This window comes from Acartia tonsa, chromosome 11, assembly GCF_053477335.1.
Source record: "Acartia tonsa isolate MP-2025a chromosome 11, ASM5347733v1, whole genome shotgun sequence".
NCBI classification, from domain to species: Eukaryota; Metazoa; Arthropoda; class Copepoda; order Calanoida; family Acartiidae; genus Acartia; species Acartia tonsa.
In genome coordinates this window covers 30022212-30039066 of record NC_137270.1, presented here as the reverse complement: position 1 = coordinate 30039066, position 16855 = coordinate 30022212, and the positions used below count along the sequence as shown (strand labels likewise).

Here is a 16855-nt window from a genome sequence, read left to right as displayed (position 1 = left end):
GCATTCATAAAGAGCCTTTTCCCTCAAAAATTTCATAATAAAATTCTGCTTTAATAGTTCATAATTGTTGAGATATGACAATAAATCATTTTCCAGTATCGCTTCGAAACCAAGTAATATCCGGTGGATTAGATACGGTTCTCAGCCACACTAAAAAATTATGTATAGTATCGTATTATCCAGTTTTCTACGATTATACTTCAAATGTAGATTAGGTATTATAAACATGTACAATTATAAGATTGAAACCAGTTTTGTTAGACCTAGCCTTCAGCCTCTCGGTGCGAAAAAAAAATTAATTTTTATATCCGCGGAAAGCTGTTTACAATACGATGCGATAAAAAAATTATTCTACCTTTGAAGTAATGTAGCTAAAAATAACTTTCAATCATCTTATTATCACAACTATACTATGACTTTGAAAACAAAGAAACGAGATTAACCAAAAGTTACCTAACATAGAGCTTTACTTCATATTATATATATTTATTTATATGTGTTTGACCTTACATTTGATTTAATTTGCCAAAAGTTTTGCTCTAAGATTATTTATAGTCATTTTATAACTCTCTTTAGAAAAGTTAGGCAGTGGTAAAGTCACATGCTAAGGAAAGATAAATAATTATTAGATTTTTAAAAAATCATTTAAAGCATTTCTTGAAACACTTTTTAAGGGAAGAATACATGTTCAACCATCCAACTGTTAAATTGAAATTTAACTATAAAGTTTAAGTTTTCGAAAATGTATGTAATTTGTCGGGTTGATTTTACTAGGAAACGAAAATAAAAGTTTATTCAATTAATTGGTTAAAATTGCTCCTATACATTTTTTAATAATGCTGCTCCCTTGTCCCTGTTAAGAGTAAGGTTGAGTTCAATGCTATCTTAAATTCAATATATCTCAACACACACATTTATATATACACAACACCGGGGACATTTTTGTGCATAGGTATTGCAGAAAATTTGGTGAATGTACTGTACCACGGGTATGAGGGACCAAGAGTCTTGCCTCTAAGTTGACATTTTGGCTGTTCAGTCCTGGGTCAATTCACCCATACGACATAACAAAAGCAAGATTTAGTCAAAATACATTCCTTATATAACAATATTGGTAGTTTAGTACATTGGCAGTTCAGTAATTTTATATTCTGAAGCAAGGGAATATATGTCTGTATGTATGTAGGTGAGGAGCCCCTAGAGACTTGAGGCACAGCCAGTTGTATAAAAAATGCTAACTTGGTCTTTCAGGAACATAATAAAAATAGAAAATCGAATGGAAAATGACAAAGTTACATAGGACGACAGAATTTTTTAAAAATCTGATGTAAAAGTTATGCAAAACATTAAAAAGTGTCCCACACAGCCAAACTTTTTGAGACTACTGGCTTGAAGGTCCCTTGGGCCATAACATGTCAAAAATACAAAGCCAAAAAAGCAAAATTAATTAATGGAAGAAGTAAAAACTTATGCATTTAATATTTGGGACAAACGTATATAAAGTTGTAGAGTAACTGTGCTACTAAATATATTCTCATATACACTCGGAGTGTCAAATAAACTTGGTAAAAGATATTGTAACTTTATGTAGATATATTTTCAAGATATTTTTAATATCTTTATCTGATGTGCATTCAATTCCTCACATGAAAGCAGCTTATAGTGCCTAATAAAAATTTAGAACATACTATACAAATGACCAATAATAAGCAAGTATACATTGTTATTGACTAATGTTAAAATGTATATTTGACGATCATTGGTCATTTGCATTGTGTGACGTCATTTTTATTAGGCATTATAAGCTACTTCCCGCATATCTCACATTTTTAAATCACAAGAACCTCGTACTATTGCAACAGCACAAACTATTAATTCTCCTTTATCTTTATTAGTGCTTTCCTTTTTAAAAGTGCCTTTCGAACAATAAAATCTTTAGAAATTTATTATCAAGGAAAGGAATATCTTTATTATATTCCTAACCCTAGTAGAGGGACCAAACCTAACAACTAAGAAACCACTTACACACCGCCATTATTTCTAATTTATTTTATGAATAAGGGGAATGTTTCTGTGCTTAACAAGGCACTTTTAGGTAAAACCCCTCTAATTCTCTCTATATACGCAAAAGATTGTATTGTGTCTTTTTGTGAATATTATGCACTATGCGGATGTGATAATATGCGGAAGTGAAAGCATTGTAAACCCAACTATTTCACAAATATGTTTATGATAGATATGTACACACAGTTGCAAACTATTCCACAATAAAAAAGGTTTTTGGATAAAACTATTTGGAATTGAATTTTTATGGCAATAATTATATTTAAAAGACTTAGAGTAGATTGGTTGACTTTAACTGTTTTGTTTAGAAATAAATTAAAAGTATAAATACTGAAAAACAAATATATAAAATGTAAACAACAAAGCAATAAAAACTAATTGAATAATACATCTGAGCTATTTAATTTCATCTTATCATAATGTAGTAGCAACTAAACTGTCTGGCCCCTCGTACAACTAATAAAATTAACTTTGATAAAAATTAACATTCTGGATTTATTTTTTAATGTGAGGTATTATGATTCCCAAATAATATAGACATAGAATAAATATCTTTTTTATGCACTTTTTACAAAAAAAGGGAAGAGTAATGTCTAGCAAAATAGGGATAAATTGGTCTTCTAAGATAATTTAAAAATAGCGGCATTCGCGCATCTTCCATTAAAGTCTTAATGATGAGCTAAATTTATAAAAGTTAATTAGGGCCTTCTAAAAAAATCTAGAACAACCAAACCAATGCATGATACATTGCCCTATCACTAAATCACTGTTAGTAAAGGCAATGATTGATATTTTTCTGTAAAATATTTGAAGAAATGCAGTTTTTTTATTGTTTATCAATAAAATGTGAAAAATGCTGACTGTTGTTATTGATAACTTTGCTTTGGGTGGTTATTCTATTCATAATTGTAAATAAAGCAAGGGGGGCTTCACCAAATATTTACTTTTTGGGAGAGATTGGGCCAAAACTACCGGAATCAAAATCTGCTTTAGCCCTAAGATGAGCTTCCTGAAAGGGAGAACTCAATCGGTTGAGTGGCTATAAAAAATTTAAGGTCATACTAATAAAGATATATTTATGCCTATCATAAACTTAAAACCACCCTATTTATAAAAAAAAACGATAAATAAATAGTTTTTGCAAAATCCTCCTTAAAATTCATGTCGTTATTGTTATCAATCCTTTCTATCAATAGATTTTTTTGTAATAAAATTTATATTATAATTTAGCTTATTCATAAAACGTAAGAAATCCTTTTAAGTTTTGACATGAATTTTTTTAGTGTTGTTTTGAAAAACCTTGTAGAAAATCTGCGAAAACTTTTTCAAGATTTGTGCAATAATAACTCTGTAATAACTCTGGTTAAGGTCAAATTTTACTTTCTTACCAAAGCAGAAAATAACTAAATGCTAAATTATACTACAATGTAGTTCACAGGAATTATGTATTAGGTAATAAAAAAATCATTTTTTTTCAATATAAGAATTTTTGGGGGGGAATGTCCTTTTTTTCTAGGGGTGATTTCTCTTGGTTTTGTGGTTATAGTTATAAACCTTCCCAGGACCTATAAGAAGCTATATTGTAAAGGAGAACTAAATATAATTATAAAGAAGAAGTATAAACTCAATCAAATGTTGTTTTAAAGTCAATGTTACATAAATTTACTAATTGATTATCCGTAAACTTTTATCTTTCTCTTGTTATAAGATTATGGAATATGTATGAACAGCTTCAATATACATGTACATTCATACATGCTTACAAACATGCCCTATAGATATAATGGCTATTAAATATTGACTATTGAGTGTATACCTAGGGCTGCAACACTTTGTCACAATGTCATGTTACGCGCATTTTTTGGTCAACTAATTTTACAATGACACAGTAGAATTTTAGTCTGTTATATCTAAGTATCATAATGTGATTGTAAATGAACCTGACATTGTTAGAACCCGCTTGTTATATTGCAATGCTAGGTAAAAAGGTTGGAACATAAATCAACAAAAGTTGGGAAGATATCCGCTTTTTGTTATCCACTCGTATACTCAGTGTAGTATGGTAGGGTAGACTATTTACATTTTGGACAAGATAGTATTGAAAAAAATCCTAATAGCTTAATTTATCTAGGAAAAGTTGTAGCCAACAAGCGAAATAAAAATTGGGGGGGGGCAGATAAAAAGGTCAAAGTGTTTCCCCCCCCCCCCATTACAGCTGAAAATCACATATAGGTTTCGTGATTTTTTCGAATTAATTTCGTTTTTTTGTAAAAGCTGTAATTTACCGGTTAATTGCTAGGCTATCATTCATGATAATTTAACGTGAAGTACAACATCCAAAAATAAAGGGAAGCATTCTCATTTTTCTATTCTATACCCATCATAAAGTAATATCAACTGACAAACCAATCTTACATGGCAAAACCTGTCTTTTTTCTTGCTATTGATATCACACCCCTTAGAAGTAATATTCTAGTATAACGCAATTTTTTATTCTTATTCAATACCATTAAAGTTGTTTTTTCATGTCTTTTAGGTGATGGGTACCTTTTAGTCTTTTATTGCGTTTTTCTATCCTTTCTATCTAAATAAATGACGTTATTCTTTCTTTCTGGGTAAACATAGATTTTGTATTTGTGTCCCTCAATACAGCAAAAATAGATCAAAAAAATTTTAAATGACAATTTTGTTCTTAATTAGCAAGAAGCCAAGAATATTTAAAGAAAATGTTAAAAGCATTGTCCATTAATTATAAGTAATCTTAATTTGATGGAATTTTAGCTTTCTAATGTGTAAATTTGCTTAATAAAAATTAAGTCATAAAAGAAATGAAAAAAAGAGAAAAGAAGCTGTGGGTATGAGGAAAGTGTTGATGTGCATTAAAAGTTTTTTTTGGACATCTTTCATACAAAAAAAAATATTCTTTCAATAATGTACTAACATTGTATTGTCAAGAATGAAATTTTTTTTCCTTCAGTGAAAAAACATTTGATATACATTGAAAGATTTGACCTTTCCACCAATAATAAATTGTCATCTTGCAATGTTAACATATTGCAAATATATATAAATATATATAAATCCACAAAAAAAAAACATTAATATCCCACAGAAAATGGCATCTTGGCATTTGTTGTGAAACTTTATACAGGGAAAATCTAACAATTTTGGCATTTAAAGGTTGAGAAGAAAACAAATTAAAATAAAATCTTATTACCATGCATTTTCAAATCTTCGTTTAGTTATATCATTAAAATAATGTTATGCGGATAATGTGTCAGCTATATAGTTGACTTTAATAATGTCAACAATATCGTTTGAATAATAGCAGCTATGCCCACTAATGATAAATGAAAGTCTATAAAACTTGTTATTAAAACTAAGCTCCATTCCAACTGATGGCACAGGTGTTATACTGTTATCATGGGTTCTAACTACAGATTCATCCATACTAACAGACATGGAAAGACCAGGTATATTTTAGCTTTAGAAATTTTTGATGCCTTTTAAATAAAAAAAGTCATCTAGTTTTCACTTGTTCCACCAATTCCAAAAATGTTTTAATACTTTTTTGTCATTTGTATGGTCTTTGGAACATCTAAAACGTTGGTCTCCATTAAGTTTGTCTATTCGTTTGTTTCTTAATATATATAAAAAGGGTTCTTTTTTGGTTAGATTTTATCAATATTGAGATGATTTTAGAGGGTTATATAATTTCTCTATGTTTGTATGTCTGTACACGAAAATACAGTATTACTTTTTTTCATTTAAAAAGCATCAGTTTTAATAGAAACAATTCTTGTTAATCAGTGAAGCTTTAATTCAAGTTGGTATTATTAGGTTAGACAGACGCAATCAACTGCAAATAAGTTGGTGTCATTATTGAGGCTTAAAAACTTGGTTCAAGAAAGAAATAAGAAAGCTTGTAAATGAAAAAGATTCACTAAAAAATGGAATTTTTAAACCTGTTTTTCGATTGATTAAAATATTTGAAATGTTAATTTTTGCCATTAGGTACACTTAGTGGATTGACTGGATGTGGATAATCCACCAAATTTGCGGCTATACAGCCCTCATTTTCGTCATATATTGCAACAAAACATTTCACTTTCTATTTTAAATTGGAACCGTCATGAAAACCAGAAAATTAAAATTAAATGTCAAGTTATTTTTGTCGCAAAAAATCACATCCAGGGAGAATGGAATAGCATTTATTGGTTAGCCAACCATTATGCCCTTTATAATATTCGCAATGGCATGTTATATTGGACTAACTCCTAGCGTATAGGCGCTCTTTTTTCGAAATTTCCCGTATCCTTTATAATATATAAAACATATCCAAATACATAACAAAATTATATAGCTACAAACCACTCCAGATCAATATGAAAAACTCAAAGCAGTAAGAAACATAGGGTCCATTTTTTATGCCTTTTTTAGAATCTTAAGGAGGATATATCTTCGAAAATCTAGGTTTTTTAAATCTTCGAAAATATAAAACTAATAAAATCTCTTTTTGCAGTGATTCCAAAGACAGTGTTTGCAGATCAAGGTAAGGATACTTAAATTTTAGAGAAGCTACTCCATAATTTACATATCTATTTTGCCTCATCAAAACTTACAATTTCACAAGCAAGGATGATAGCATTTATATTGCAAGCAACATTCCGAATCATAAACTAATTAAAATTAATAATTATCAAGCAAAAATAACTTTGTTTTGGATAGAAAGATAAATCTTTAATTTCTAATTGTGATTAATATACGTAAAACTTATTGTTGAAGGAATCTTCAAAAACTGCATTAACTCTTTAACATTAAATCTTAAAGTGCCTAATAAAAAATGACGTCATACAACAAAAGTGATCAATGATATGCAAATATAAATTGTAATTGACCGGTGGTAAAATATAAACTGGCCTTTCATTGGTCATTTGTATTGTATGACGTCACTTTTTATTTGGCACTTTAAGGTGCTTCTTCGTAAGTTCTTCTGATAAATTTGTAAATATTCCATGGAATAAACCAGGGTTTTGTAATTAATGTGAAATGCATACATAAATTATTTCCAAGCTATTAAACATATAATTAGGTCAGTTTAGATAGATTACTTGTAGTTGGGACAATGATGCCACAGTTTTCTTAGATTTTAAATATAATATATTTACAGAATAGCTGTATTCATAATAGTCACAAAAAGTGGCATAAAAAAGGTCCAACTTATGGTGTTCTATTTTAAATCTTGATTGGGTTGTCTGAACTTAACCAACGATAATTTAATTTACATAATAGATAATTTTCTACATTTAATTGATGATTTAAAGAAATTATATATAATTTAATGATTATTAAGTAAGAAAAGTTGATTAAAACTATTTTTCTAGTATCGGGCACAATTGTCTGGTTTTAAGATAAGAATTTATTATTTATCTTCCTAACTATGTATTACTGTCAAATGCACAGTTACTAAGAACATAATATAGATTAATTATATGCGAATAAGTTAACCAATTATAATGAGTTACAAATTAATTCCTCATTTATATATCTGGCTTTCCTAGGCAAAATAATGAAAATCCGTTAACAAGGATAAAGAATATGCATAAGTAGCGCTGAATAATAAGTCACAGCCGTTTCGGTTCAGTGGTTACTGAGACTTAAGCTTCAGACAGACGGACAGACGGACAGACGGACAGACGGACAGACGGACAGACGGACAGACGGACAGACGGACAGACGGACAGACGGACAGACGGACAGACAGACAGACAGACAGACATAGTTCTACTTTGTATTATAGATAGACAGACCTATATTAGCATATAATTAATTGATGCTTGCAAAATGTCGAAACAATAAACGTTTGGTGTGCTATCATTTCCGACAAAAGTGTTCTATATAAGCAAAAACATGATAGCTAAAAATTTGAGGGTGTTATTTTAACTTTGGGGGTTAGTTTTTTCAGTAGTAATAGTTTGGGATACTAATCAGGGAGTGAGGGGACATTGGGCTGTTTATTACACTAGTCACCAAAGTTTTAATACAGTTTTCTTATTCGTTGGCTAAAAACAACTTTGGGGCTTTTACAGAATCTTGATTGGCTGGTTCATTAAGATTAGTGTCCAAACGTTTCAACCACTGATAATAATCTAAGGAGCGGTAATTTTGTGTAACATCATTAGGAATAATCATTAGTTTACCGGAATTGTCTTATCCCTTTTGATCCTTGGGTACTAATAGAATTAACAATAAAGTGGAAGGGATGTTTTATAACGCTGTTTGCAGTATAATTAGTGTGTAATTTTTGTAATAAGTAATTAGTATTGATATTTCAGCTTTTACGTAGTTTTTACATTACTTAATGATTTTGCATGAAAACTGAAAATATGACATTTTTAACTAGATTTATCTAGTGCTATTAAGTTAATCAAGCCTTTTTAAATATAATTAAAAGTTAAAAGTAAATTTTTATCCTATTATAAAAAGTAGTAAGCTTTTCTTTGTCTGTATCGAAGGATCTCGATAACCACCGACATAATTCTCTTTTACAATGAGGTTTCTCATAGGTCTTGGGAAGTTTTACAACTATTTTGGGGGAGGGCACCACCACCCTCCTAAGGGAAATTGCCACTAGAAAAATAATCCCCCACCCCTCAAAAAATAAGAAAATAGATTTTTTAAAAACTTAAATTGAAAGAGGGGGTCGACTCCTTATATTCGTAACTACACCAAATTATTGAAAGCATCCGCTCTTGTCTATTATGTTTCATTTGGGAAAATAAAAAGAATTATCGATGCTTGAAATCAATGCCCAAAGACAATTTATCAATATATATTTTTCTTGTGTTCCTTTTTTACCTAGTTCCTTCGCCCCAATTCCAATTCCACCAAAAAATATCATAACCCCAAAAGCCAGCCTTGAACCAACAATAAACTTTCATGAAAATCCTGATAATTGCAAAAACAATTATTTCAGCCGTTAACGAGATCTTACGTAATTACATACATATAAAAAGACAAATATGCTTTGTAGGATTATATTGTTCAATATGTTTTTTGTACATTATTGTACAAATAGTTAACTGGTAGCAAAAACAAGCTTACAACCATATAAACAAGTAAAATAAATGGTAGCTATGCTACAAAATGCACTAAATTAACATACAAGCTTTGAGTGCTTTAAATATCTCAATTTAAAAATACTTTAGTGTCAGTTTTTAAAACACGCAAATTGGTTTCTATAAGATTGTTTTCCCTTGTTCTGTAAATATGTAATAGTATAACCTATTAAAGTATTTTTCTCGTATTTATTCGAAAACGATTAATATCCGGTGGAATTAAACTGGTTCTTATGCATACGAAAAAAATATATGTCTAGCAACGTAATATATCCAGTTTTCTACGAATACAAAAATTTACAATCATATGATAAAAATCAGATTTTTTGCCCGTGCCCGGGTTATGATCCTACTTGATCTTGTTAGTATTTATTGTTTCTAAGGAAACCTGCAGAATGAAGAAAAAAAGTTTGCCAATTTTTTTGCACCTATACCTATATGTTGTTCCACAATAAAACAAATTTTAGTTTAGTAGCTTAGTATTAATTGATGTACATCCCTAATGATGATACACAATATTGTCCCTTCAGTAGATTAAAATTAGTGGTTGAAACGCTTAAAACACCTTATGATCCAACCAATAAAAATTCACTGAAGTCCCCAAAGTTTTTAAGCAAACTAATAACAAACGAAATATCAAACGTTAAGAAAACTTGGGGACTAGTGTAATAAACAGCCCATTGTCTCCTCTTTCTTGCTATTCTGCTACAGACAAACATTTTAAGCACATGTACAATTAAAGATTCTACACTATAATATTGATATAGTATCTGTCTAGAATACGCTTATATAAAGTTTCTATAAAGATAACTGTATTACAATTTTCAGTTTTTTTTTTTTGGGGGGGGGTATTTTCTTTGCTTGGTATTGCTAAACTATTTCGGATACAAATGTAAATTGGGCATTAGATGTTAGAAAAAAAAAATTATAAAAAAGAAATGGTTTATCAATATTTTTTGTTGGTTTAAAGGAAGCCTGCACATTTTTTGGTACTTTATCTTGTTGTTGCAACTAAGTAGAATAAGTAGAATAGTCTACACATACTTTTTTTCTTCAACTTTATAAACAACTTTTCACTGCTGGCTAGTAATGGTCAAAAACTATCATATGGGTTTATACTGTCGGGTACGATTTTGGTAAAAACCTCCCCGAAAAATTTAAGAAGCTTCAATATCATGGGGAACCAATTGGTTCAGATACCAGGGAGAACTTTCGGTACAAACGGACAAATATATTATTTTCTTTAAAGTAAAGCTTTTCTCCAATTAGGATCACGCCGTCCGTCTGTCTGAAAGGGGTAGCTCTTATCATTAATTTAACATGTTGAAATTGTCCTATCGACTTCAAACTTCTAACTATTTGATTCTTAGGTACAATTTAAAAAGGGTATAAACTATGTAATCTTATATTCAACGTATATACACATCAACAATTTATCAGCGAAGATTACTTTTAAAAATATTGGACCAAAACAATTATATATGAATTCTAAGTTTGATAATCCTACATTTGATAAACTGATAGACTTACCAACTATCCAACAATTTCATATGAAAGCTTTTAAAGTAGATCAGCTACTAAAATGTTAAAAAATGTTTCTCAGTTTTCTAACAGTTTGGTATAATATATCTAGCTATGCATTTTTAGGGCTAAAAAAAGAGATTTATTTTTGTATCAAGCTAAACTGGAAAATCTGTCTCAAATAAGACTATCAAGTAATGTATTACTTGCAAAGGAGCGGATACACATTCTCAACAAAAAAGTAACCATTAAAATCAGGGATCTTAAGGGAAAAGACAATGGACAATAAATTGATATATGTCTCCAATGATGATAAACAATCTTTTCCTTCTGTAGATTTAAATCAGTGGTTGAAACGTTTGGACACTGAACTTATTGAAGCAAATAAAAAATCAAGATAAAAGTCCCCAAAGTTGTTTGGTCAATGAATTAGAAAACGTTATTATAAAACTGTTGGGACTAGTTTAATAAACAGCCCATTGTCCCTTTCCTTACTGATAAAAATACAATTCAAAGGCCTCAAAAATAACTTAAACCAACTTTAGTCAGAATAAGTAGACACTGTAGTTTATGCTGCGTCGATAAAGCATATAATTGACTGTGTATTTATTGAACGTTAGACTGCATGTGTATATGAACTGATTTAAAGATTATATTGAGCGGGATTCAGTCGGACGTTCAGACATACGTAACGTCAGCGTAGCTTTACCCATAAAAACCTGCTCAGGTTTATTTTCAGAAGACATACCCATGTCAGTGATTACGGGAGTGCAAAAAATTTATTAGGTTATTAAACAGGGTACTGACCTCTTCAAGATGCAACATGGAAGTTACATGGATTTTCTGTTATAAAATATTATGTAAAGATGTGCTTGGATAATAAAGTAAAACAAACTGGCTACTCATATGCATTTTTTAGAAATATTAAATGTGTAGGTAGTATCTTGAATATTCGAGCAATTTTTTATATCGTAGCATTTATAAAACTCGCGTATATTTGTAACATGTCCATCAAAAGTACTGCAATCCTGATATATAAGCTTTTTGGGTCTGAGCTAAAGATTTTAATAACTACTGAACTACTTGAGTTGAAAATTTTAGGAATGCTTCAGTTTTTCCCCAAGTTTTAGGCTATTTATGTAACCTTCCTAGAGGCTGGGGATGAAGCAGCTAGTATCATATGTTGCTTAATTCATTTTTCTATTAGGATATTTTGTAATGTTTAATTGGTTTGTTTTAATTAACAACTAAAAATTCACAAATATTTGTGTAAAATTCTTATATAGAAGTAAAATGATGTCTGTGTGTATGTGCATCGAAAGATCTCGCTTACACAGTGAAGTTTATTATATTTATAACTATCTTTCCAAGAGAAATCGCCATTGGAAAAAAATATGTTTTTTCATTTAAAACTAAAATTGAAAATGGAGGGTCTGTTTGTTAGTTAGTAGCTAATTAATGATAGAAATTTCAGTTCAGGTAATCGTAAATAAATCTATAAATTACTTTTTTAGGTTCTCAGGCCTTTCTACCGTGTGATGTGAAGGCGACAGGAAGTCAGGACGATATCTTCCTAATCCTCTGGTTCAAGGACAATGCTTCTAAACCACTTTACAGGTAAGAATAGAAATTTATCAGTTTTCTGCAGACAATAAAGACCTAAAACATTCGCGGGAATTATGTAAAGATACCCTCCAATGCAATGGTGAACTTAATATGTTCAGTCCTTATCAAGATCTTAACTGACAAAAACCCCTCTTTTTAAACATACGTAAATATTTTAACTTAAAGAGAAAAAGTTAAAATAACAATTGACCCGAATTAAAAGTTCTTTATAAATTGCAAAAATTAGAACAATTGTAAATTAGACATTTATGTAGCCAAATAGAATTCTCTTACATAACTCCAATATTCTTTTGTTCATGTGTCGAAAAGACATCAAAGAAAAAACTTTTGCATTTTCTATTGGATAAAAGCAAGACGTACCTGTTTACTCTTTTTTACTTTCATTAGATTAAGATAAAAATATTTAGTATATTACATAAATTACGAAATAAATATTTAAATCCAAAACCAGGATTTAGATGTCAAGAAAAATGATTTTTAGAAGCAAAAAATAAAGAATCCGTTTAAAGCATCTTTGATTAATTCATGGTAAGCTTGAAAAAAGCCAGAAACATCCATTGAACCATTAAGAAGCTTCCACTAAAAGAACAACCAAATATAACCTATGTAATATTTTGCTCTTAACAATAAACATTAATTACTACTAAAATTATACAAGCAGCTACGCCCCTAGAAGCATTTAGGGGCATTTAAGGTGGGAGGAAGTAAACGCTACCCCCTCCCCCCCTCCATTTTATTCTAGTTTTATAAGTAAAGAGAGGTGGTACTTTTTTCTAGGGGAGATTTATAATAGGAGGTCTGGTATACCTAAATATCTAGTTGAAAACCTTTCCTGGACTTATAAGATCGATGTTAAAAAAGAACCATATCGGTTCAGCGTTTTGCGAGATCCTTCGCTACAGACAAAAAAGCCTACCACTTTATATAATAGGATATTATTTTAACTGACAGTTTGACTTTAAAGTAACATTCGATAAACAAGGTTTTAAGGAGTTGACATAGCTGTTAGCAATTTTAAAATTAAATAATTTTTTAGAAGATTTATTAAAAATAATTAGACCATTTATATTTTTTAAAACTTTTGTAAAAAAAAACTTAGATAATCTTTAGGATAAGATATCTTTCTTTATCTAAAAACAATTAAAACAATTCCTTTTCTATTTAGAAAGTTTATCAGAATTTGCGTGGCTATGATTTAACAAAATTTTTGTATTCTCTGGAATAAAAAACCGCTAATATAATATAATTTTAATTTTCTAAAATTTCGTAGCAATAACAAGAAAACTCAATTAATGGATGAAAATATCAGAAAAAGTGATTTTGGAATGTTCTTTATATTAAGGATAAATTGGAATTTTACCCACACATACATGTCACCAATAATGGAGTTTTTTTGTTTGAATCTTATCTACGGAAATGGCTTTGAAATTCCACTTATTTAGTAGCTGCTCTACTAAAAAAAATGTAGCAATCTTGTAACAAATCCACTATATCGGATTGTCTGATAATGGGTAAAGTTGAGTAGAAGGAAACTATTTCACATATTTCAGACTTTTTCATATAGGGAAAATTGTTATTAATATGCTATAGATGCTCATTTCCTTAGGTAGTGAAATTTCAAGTAAGTTTATCAAACAAGGATGAGTTTGTACATTAGAGGCATCCTTGTTGGAGTAAGACCAAATTAGTCTTGTTTCCACATAAAAGTACGTTGCCATGCAAGAAAGCAAAAGAAGAGACTTCTGGATAATATTCTTAATATCTATGCAATAATAATCTGAGATTAGATAATTTATTCTTAATTTCAGCATTTCTTAACTAGTATCTTTGTATAAGAAATTAATATTTCTTTGTTTGTTAATGTCTTTTCCTTATGTCAAAAGTATTCTACATAAGAAAAATACATATGTAGCTTTTTCTAATTCTTTAACTTATCCTTTCTTTTATCCCTGATAAAACTAATTGTAAAGAAGTAGATTATATTTGGATTTACATAAGAGCTCTTATAAGATCATCTACCCACACATAAAATACGTAAAAGGTACAATAAGAGGTAGACTGGAAAAAAAAACAAGGATGACATCATCATAAAAGTTCAATAAACCAGACAAACAAAGAATATTGCAAAAACAGAGTGACTGTACTTTTGATAATATCTGAGAAAAAATTGTGTCAAATTATCCAACAAATCGTTGTGTTTTAAAAAATATACATTCGGACTTCTTGATAAAGTATGATTAAAACCGACTTACTTTTTTAAAGCACAGGATTTTACTCTCTTCTAAACTTTTAAGGGAACAAAATCCTTAAAATTTTCGTTTTCAGACCGTAGAAATCTTTTAGCTTTACGTTATGGTAAATTCTTTATTGTTAATACTGCACTATATGCTGCGCCCCTAACATCTAGGGGCTCATGTTCGTAGGTTGAAGGAGGAGAAAGAAAAATTACAATTAAATCGATTTAAAATTGTTAATTTTTTAGTAAAAACCAAAAAATATGTTTAGAAAACTCTGTATTTAACAAGTAGCAATTAAAAGTTATGAAATTACGTCCTTCTGGTGCCCTGGCAACTTTGTCAGGGACAGGAATTCACCATCTAAAGAAAGAAAAAAATTCCCTCTAACTGTTCTTCCGTTCTGTTTTGAAACACGGCAAAAAAACAACAGCCATTAAAGCCACAAGTTTACAAAGTTAGGGATATTCTTCCTCTCTCAAGCTGCCTTTATAGGGTTGGAATATAAAATACATTAGAAAGGCTGTTCGAAATATTGAAGGAGAAAATTTTTCTTCTGTTTCCATATCCCTTTCCCTGAAATTGGCTTTAATTTTTTTTGCCGTGAAAATGGCAAAACTTGTCAAAATTTAATGCAACATCTATTAAAATGGAAACTCAACAAGGTTAGCTTATTTGACTATAAATGGTGTACACTTTTTTTACGTAAATTATTAGTGGCTTCGATCTTAGCATCAAGTATCTTCTCTGCATCACTTTTGATATTTGTTACCAAAATAAACATTTTTTTGGGTGTGATAAATTTTTTAACTTTAGGGTCCAGTAGTTATACGAGAACCTAGGCTTCCTATCAACTTGATGTCCTTGTGTTAGTTCCTGTTGAAAAATACTTTATTTTTATATCTGTTTGATATTTAGTGGATGATATATAACCTCACCCCCCTCACACACACACACACACTCCTTAATTTATTTTATTTTATTCTCTAAATACAATTACTCACAGCTTAAGGAAAATATTGCGCGCCCTTTAAAATCTTATTTTACCTTAAATAGGATAAGTTTTATAAAGACATTAAAGCAAAAACTAAGAATAGTGGAATTGTTATTTATTGCAAAGTATTATAAACAGATTTCCGCTGATATTAAGTTGTACAATTATAAGATTAAAACAGTTTTTTATTCCCGAAATACCGCAGGCAAGTGCTAAAAACTGGTTTTAATTTTGACACTTTTATATTTGTTGAAAACTAGATATAATACGATGCTATACATAATTTTTCAGTATGGCTGAGCACCGTTTCTAATCTACCGGATAACGAATGAATGCAAGCGAGAAAAGTCCTGAAAGTTGTTGAGCCAACGGATAAGAAAACGGTATCATAAAACTTTGGGGACTAGTGTAATAACAGCCCAATGTCCCCCTCCCTCCCCAAACTATCACTATACACCGGATATTAATTAGTTTCGAAGCAATACTGGAAAATGGGTTACAAGTGCTCCACTGATCATTGGATGGTTATTGCTGTACAATTTTCTCCTTTCTCTGGCCATTCAGACTAAATATGTCATTACAATACTCAATAAAATTTGTGTCAAGGATTACCAATATATTTCAACAAGAATAGCAACTTCCAAAATTATTTTTCATAAAATACCAAGTTGTATGTATGGAAGGCAGAAAAGGTAAAAATAGCTGAAAAACGCAAAAAAATCCCTAATTACACAAATAAATCCTTAAAACTTTTATAATCTATTTCATTGGACAACTAAAATCGTTTTACAATTATAGGAAATCATATATGTATACCTAAAGTTTTTCTAAATATTAACAAATTCATTAATTGTAACATAACAACTAAAAAGTAGTTAGATATATCAAAAAAATATTATCATTAACTTTCAAAAGCAATAAATGAATTGTATATAATAGGCAGATGATTCAATATTTTATAAGAAATAAGACAGTTTTGCAAGGTTGCTTCATTTGACACATTCAAAATATCTTTGTTTAAAAATGATAATATAGTATTATTTATTGATACTCTAGTTAAAATTTCAAATATCTACCTAAATTTTAATTTATACAATAATTTTAAAAACAATTGAACATTCTAAAAATTAAGAGATTTCAAAACAGAATTGTACTAATATGTAAGATTAAAATTTGATTTTTTTTTAAATTTCTTACTTCAACTGTTTTAAATCTTTATAAACCTAAAAACTGTACAGCTTAACTTAAGGTAAAAATAAAATTAAATGGTGTCAGTCAGGTATCTGTTCAAAATATTT

General features: G+C 29.5%; 1 protein-coding gene across 1 annotated transcript in view; it reads left to right on the top strand.

Moving 5' to 3' along the window:
• The window catches only part of LOC145331793 (neural cell adhesion molecule 1-like), a 200062-nt gene that overhangs the window by 11093 nt on the left and 172114 nt on the right, over nt 1–16855 (top strand). The window contains exons 2-4 of the mRNA XM_080176634.1: nt 5473–5537; nt 6587–6616; nt 12218–12320. Of these exons, the coding sequence (XP_080032760.1) occupies nt 5473–5537; nt 6587–6616; nt 12218–12320 (198 nt within the window). The remainder of the gene's footprint in view (nt 1–5472; nt 5538–6586; nt 6617–12217; nt 12321–16855) is intronic.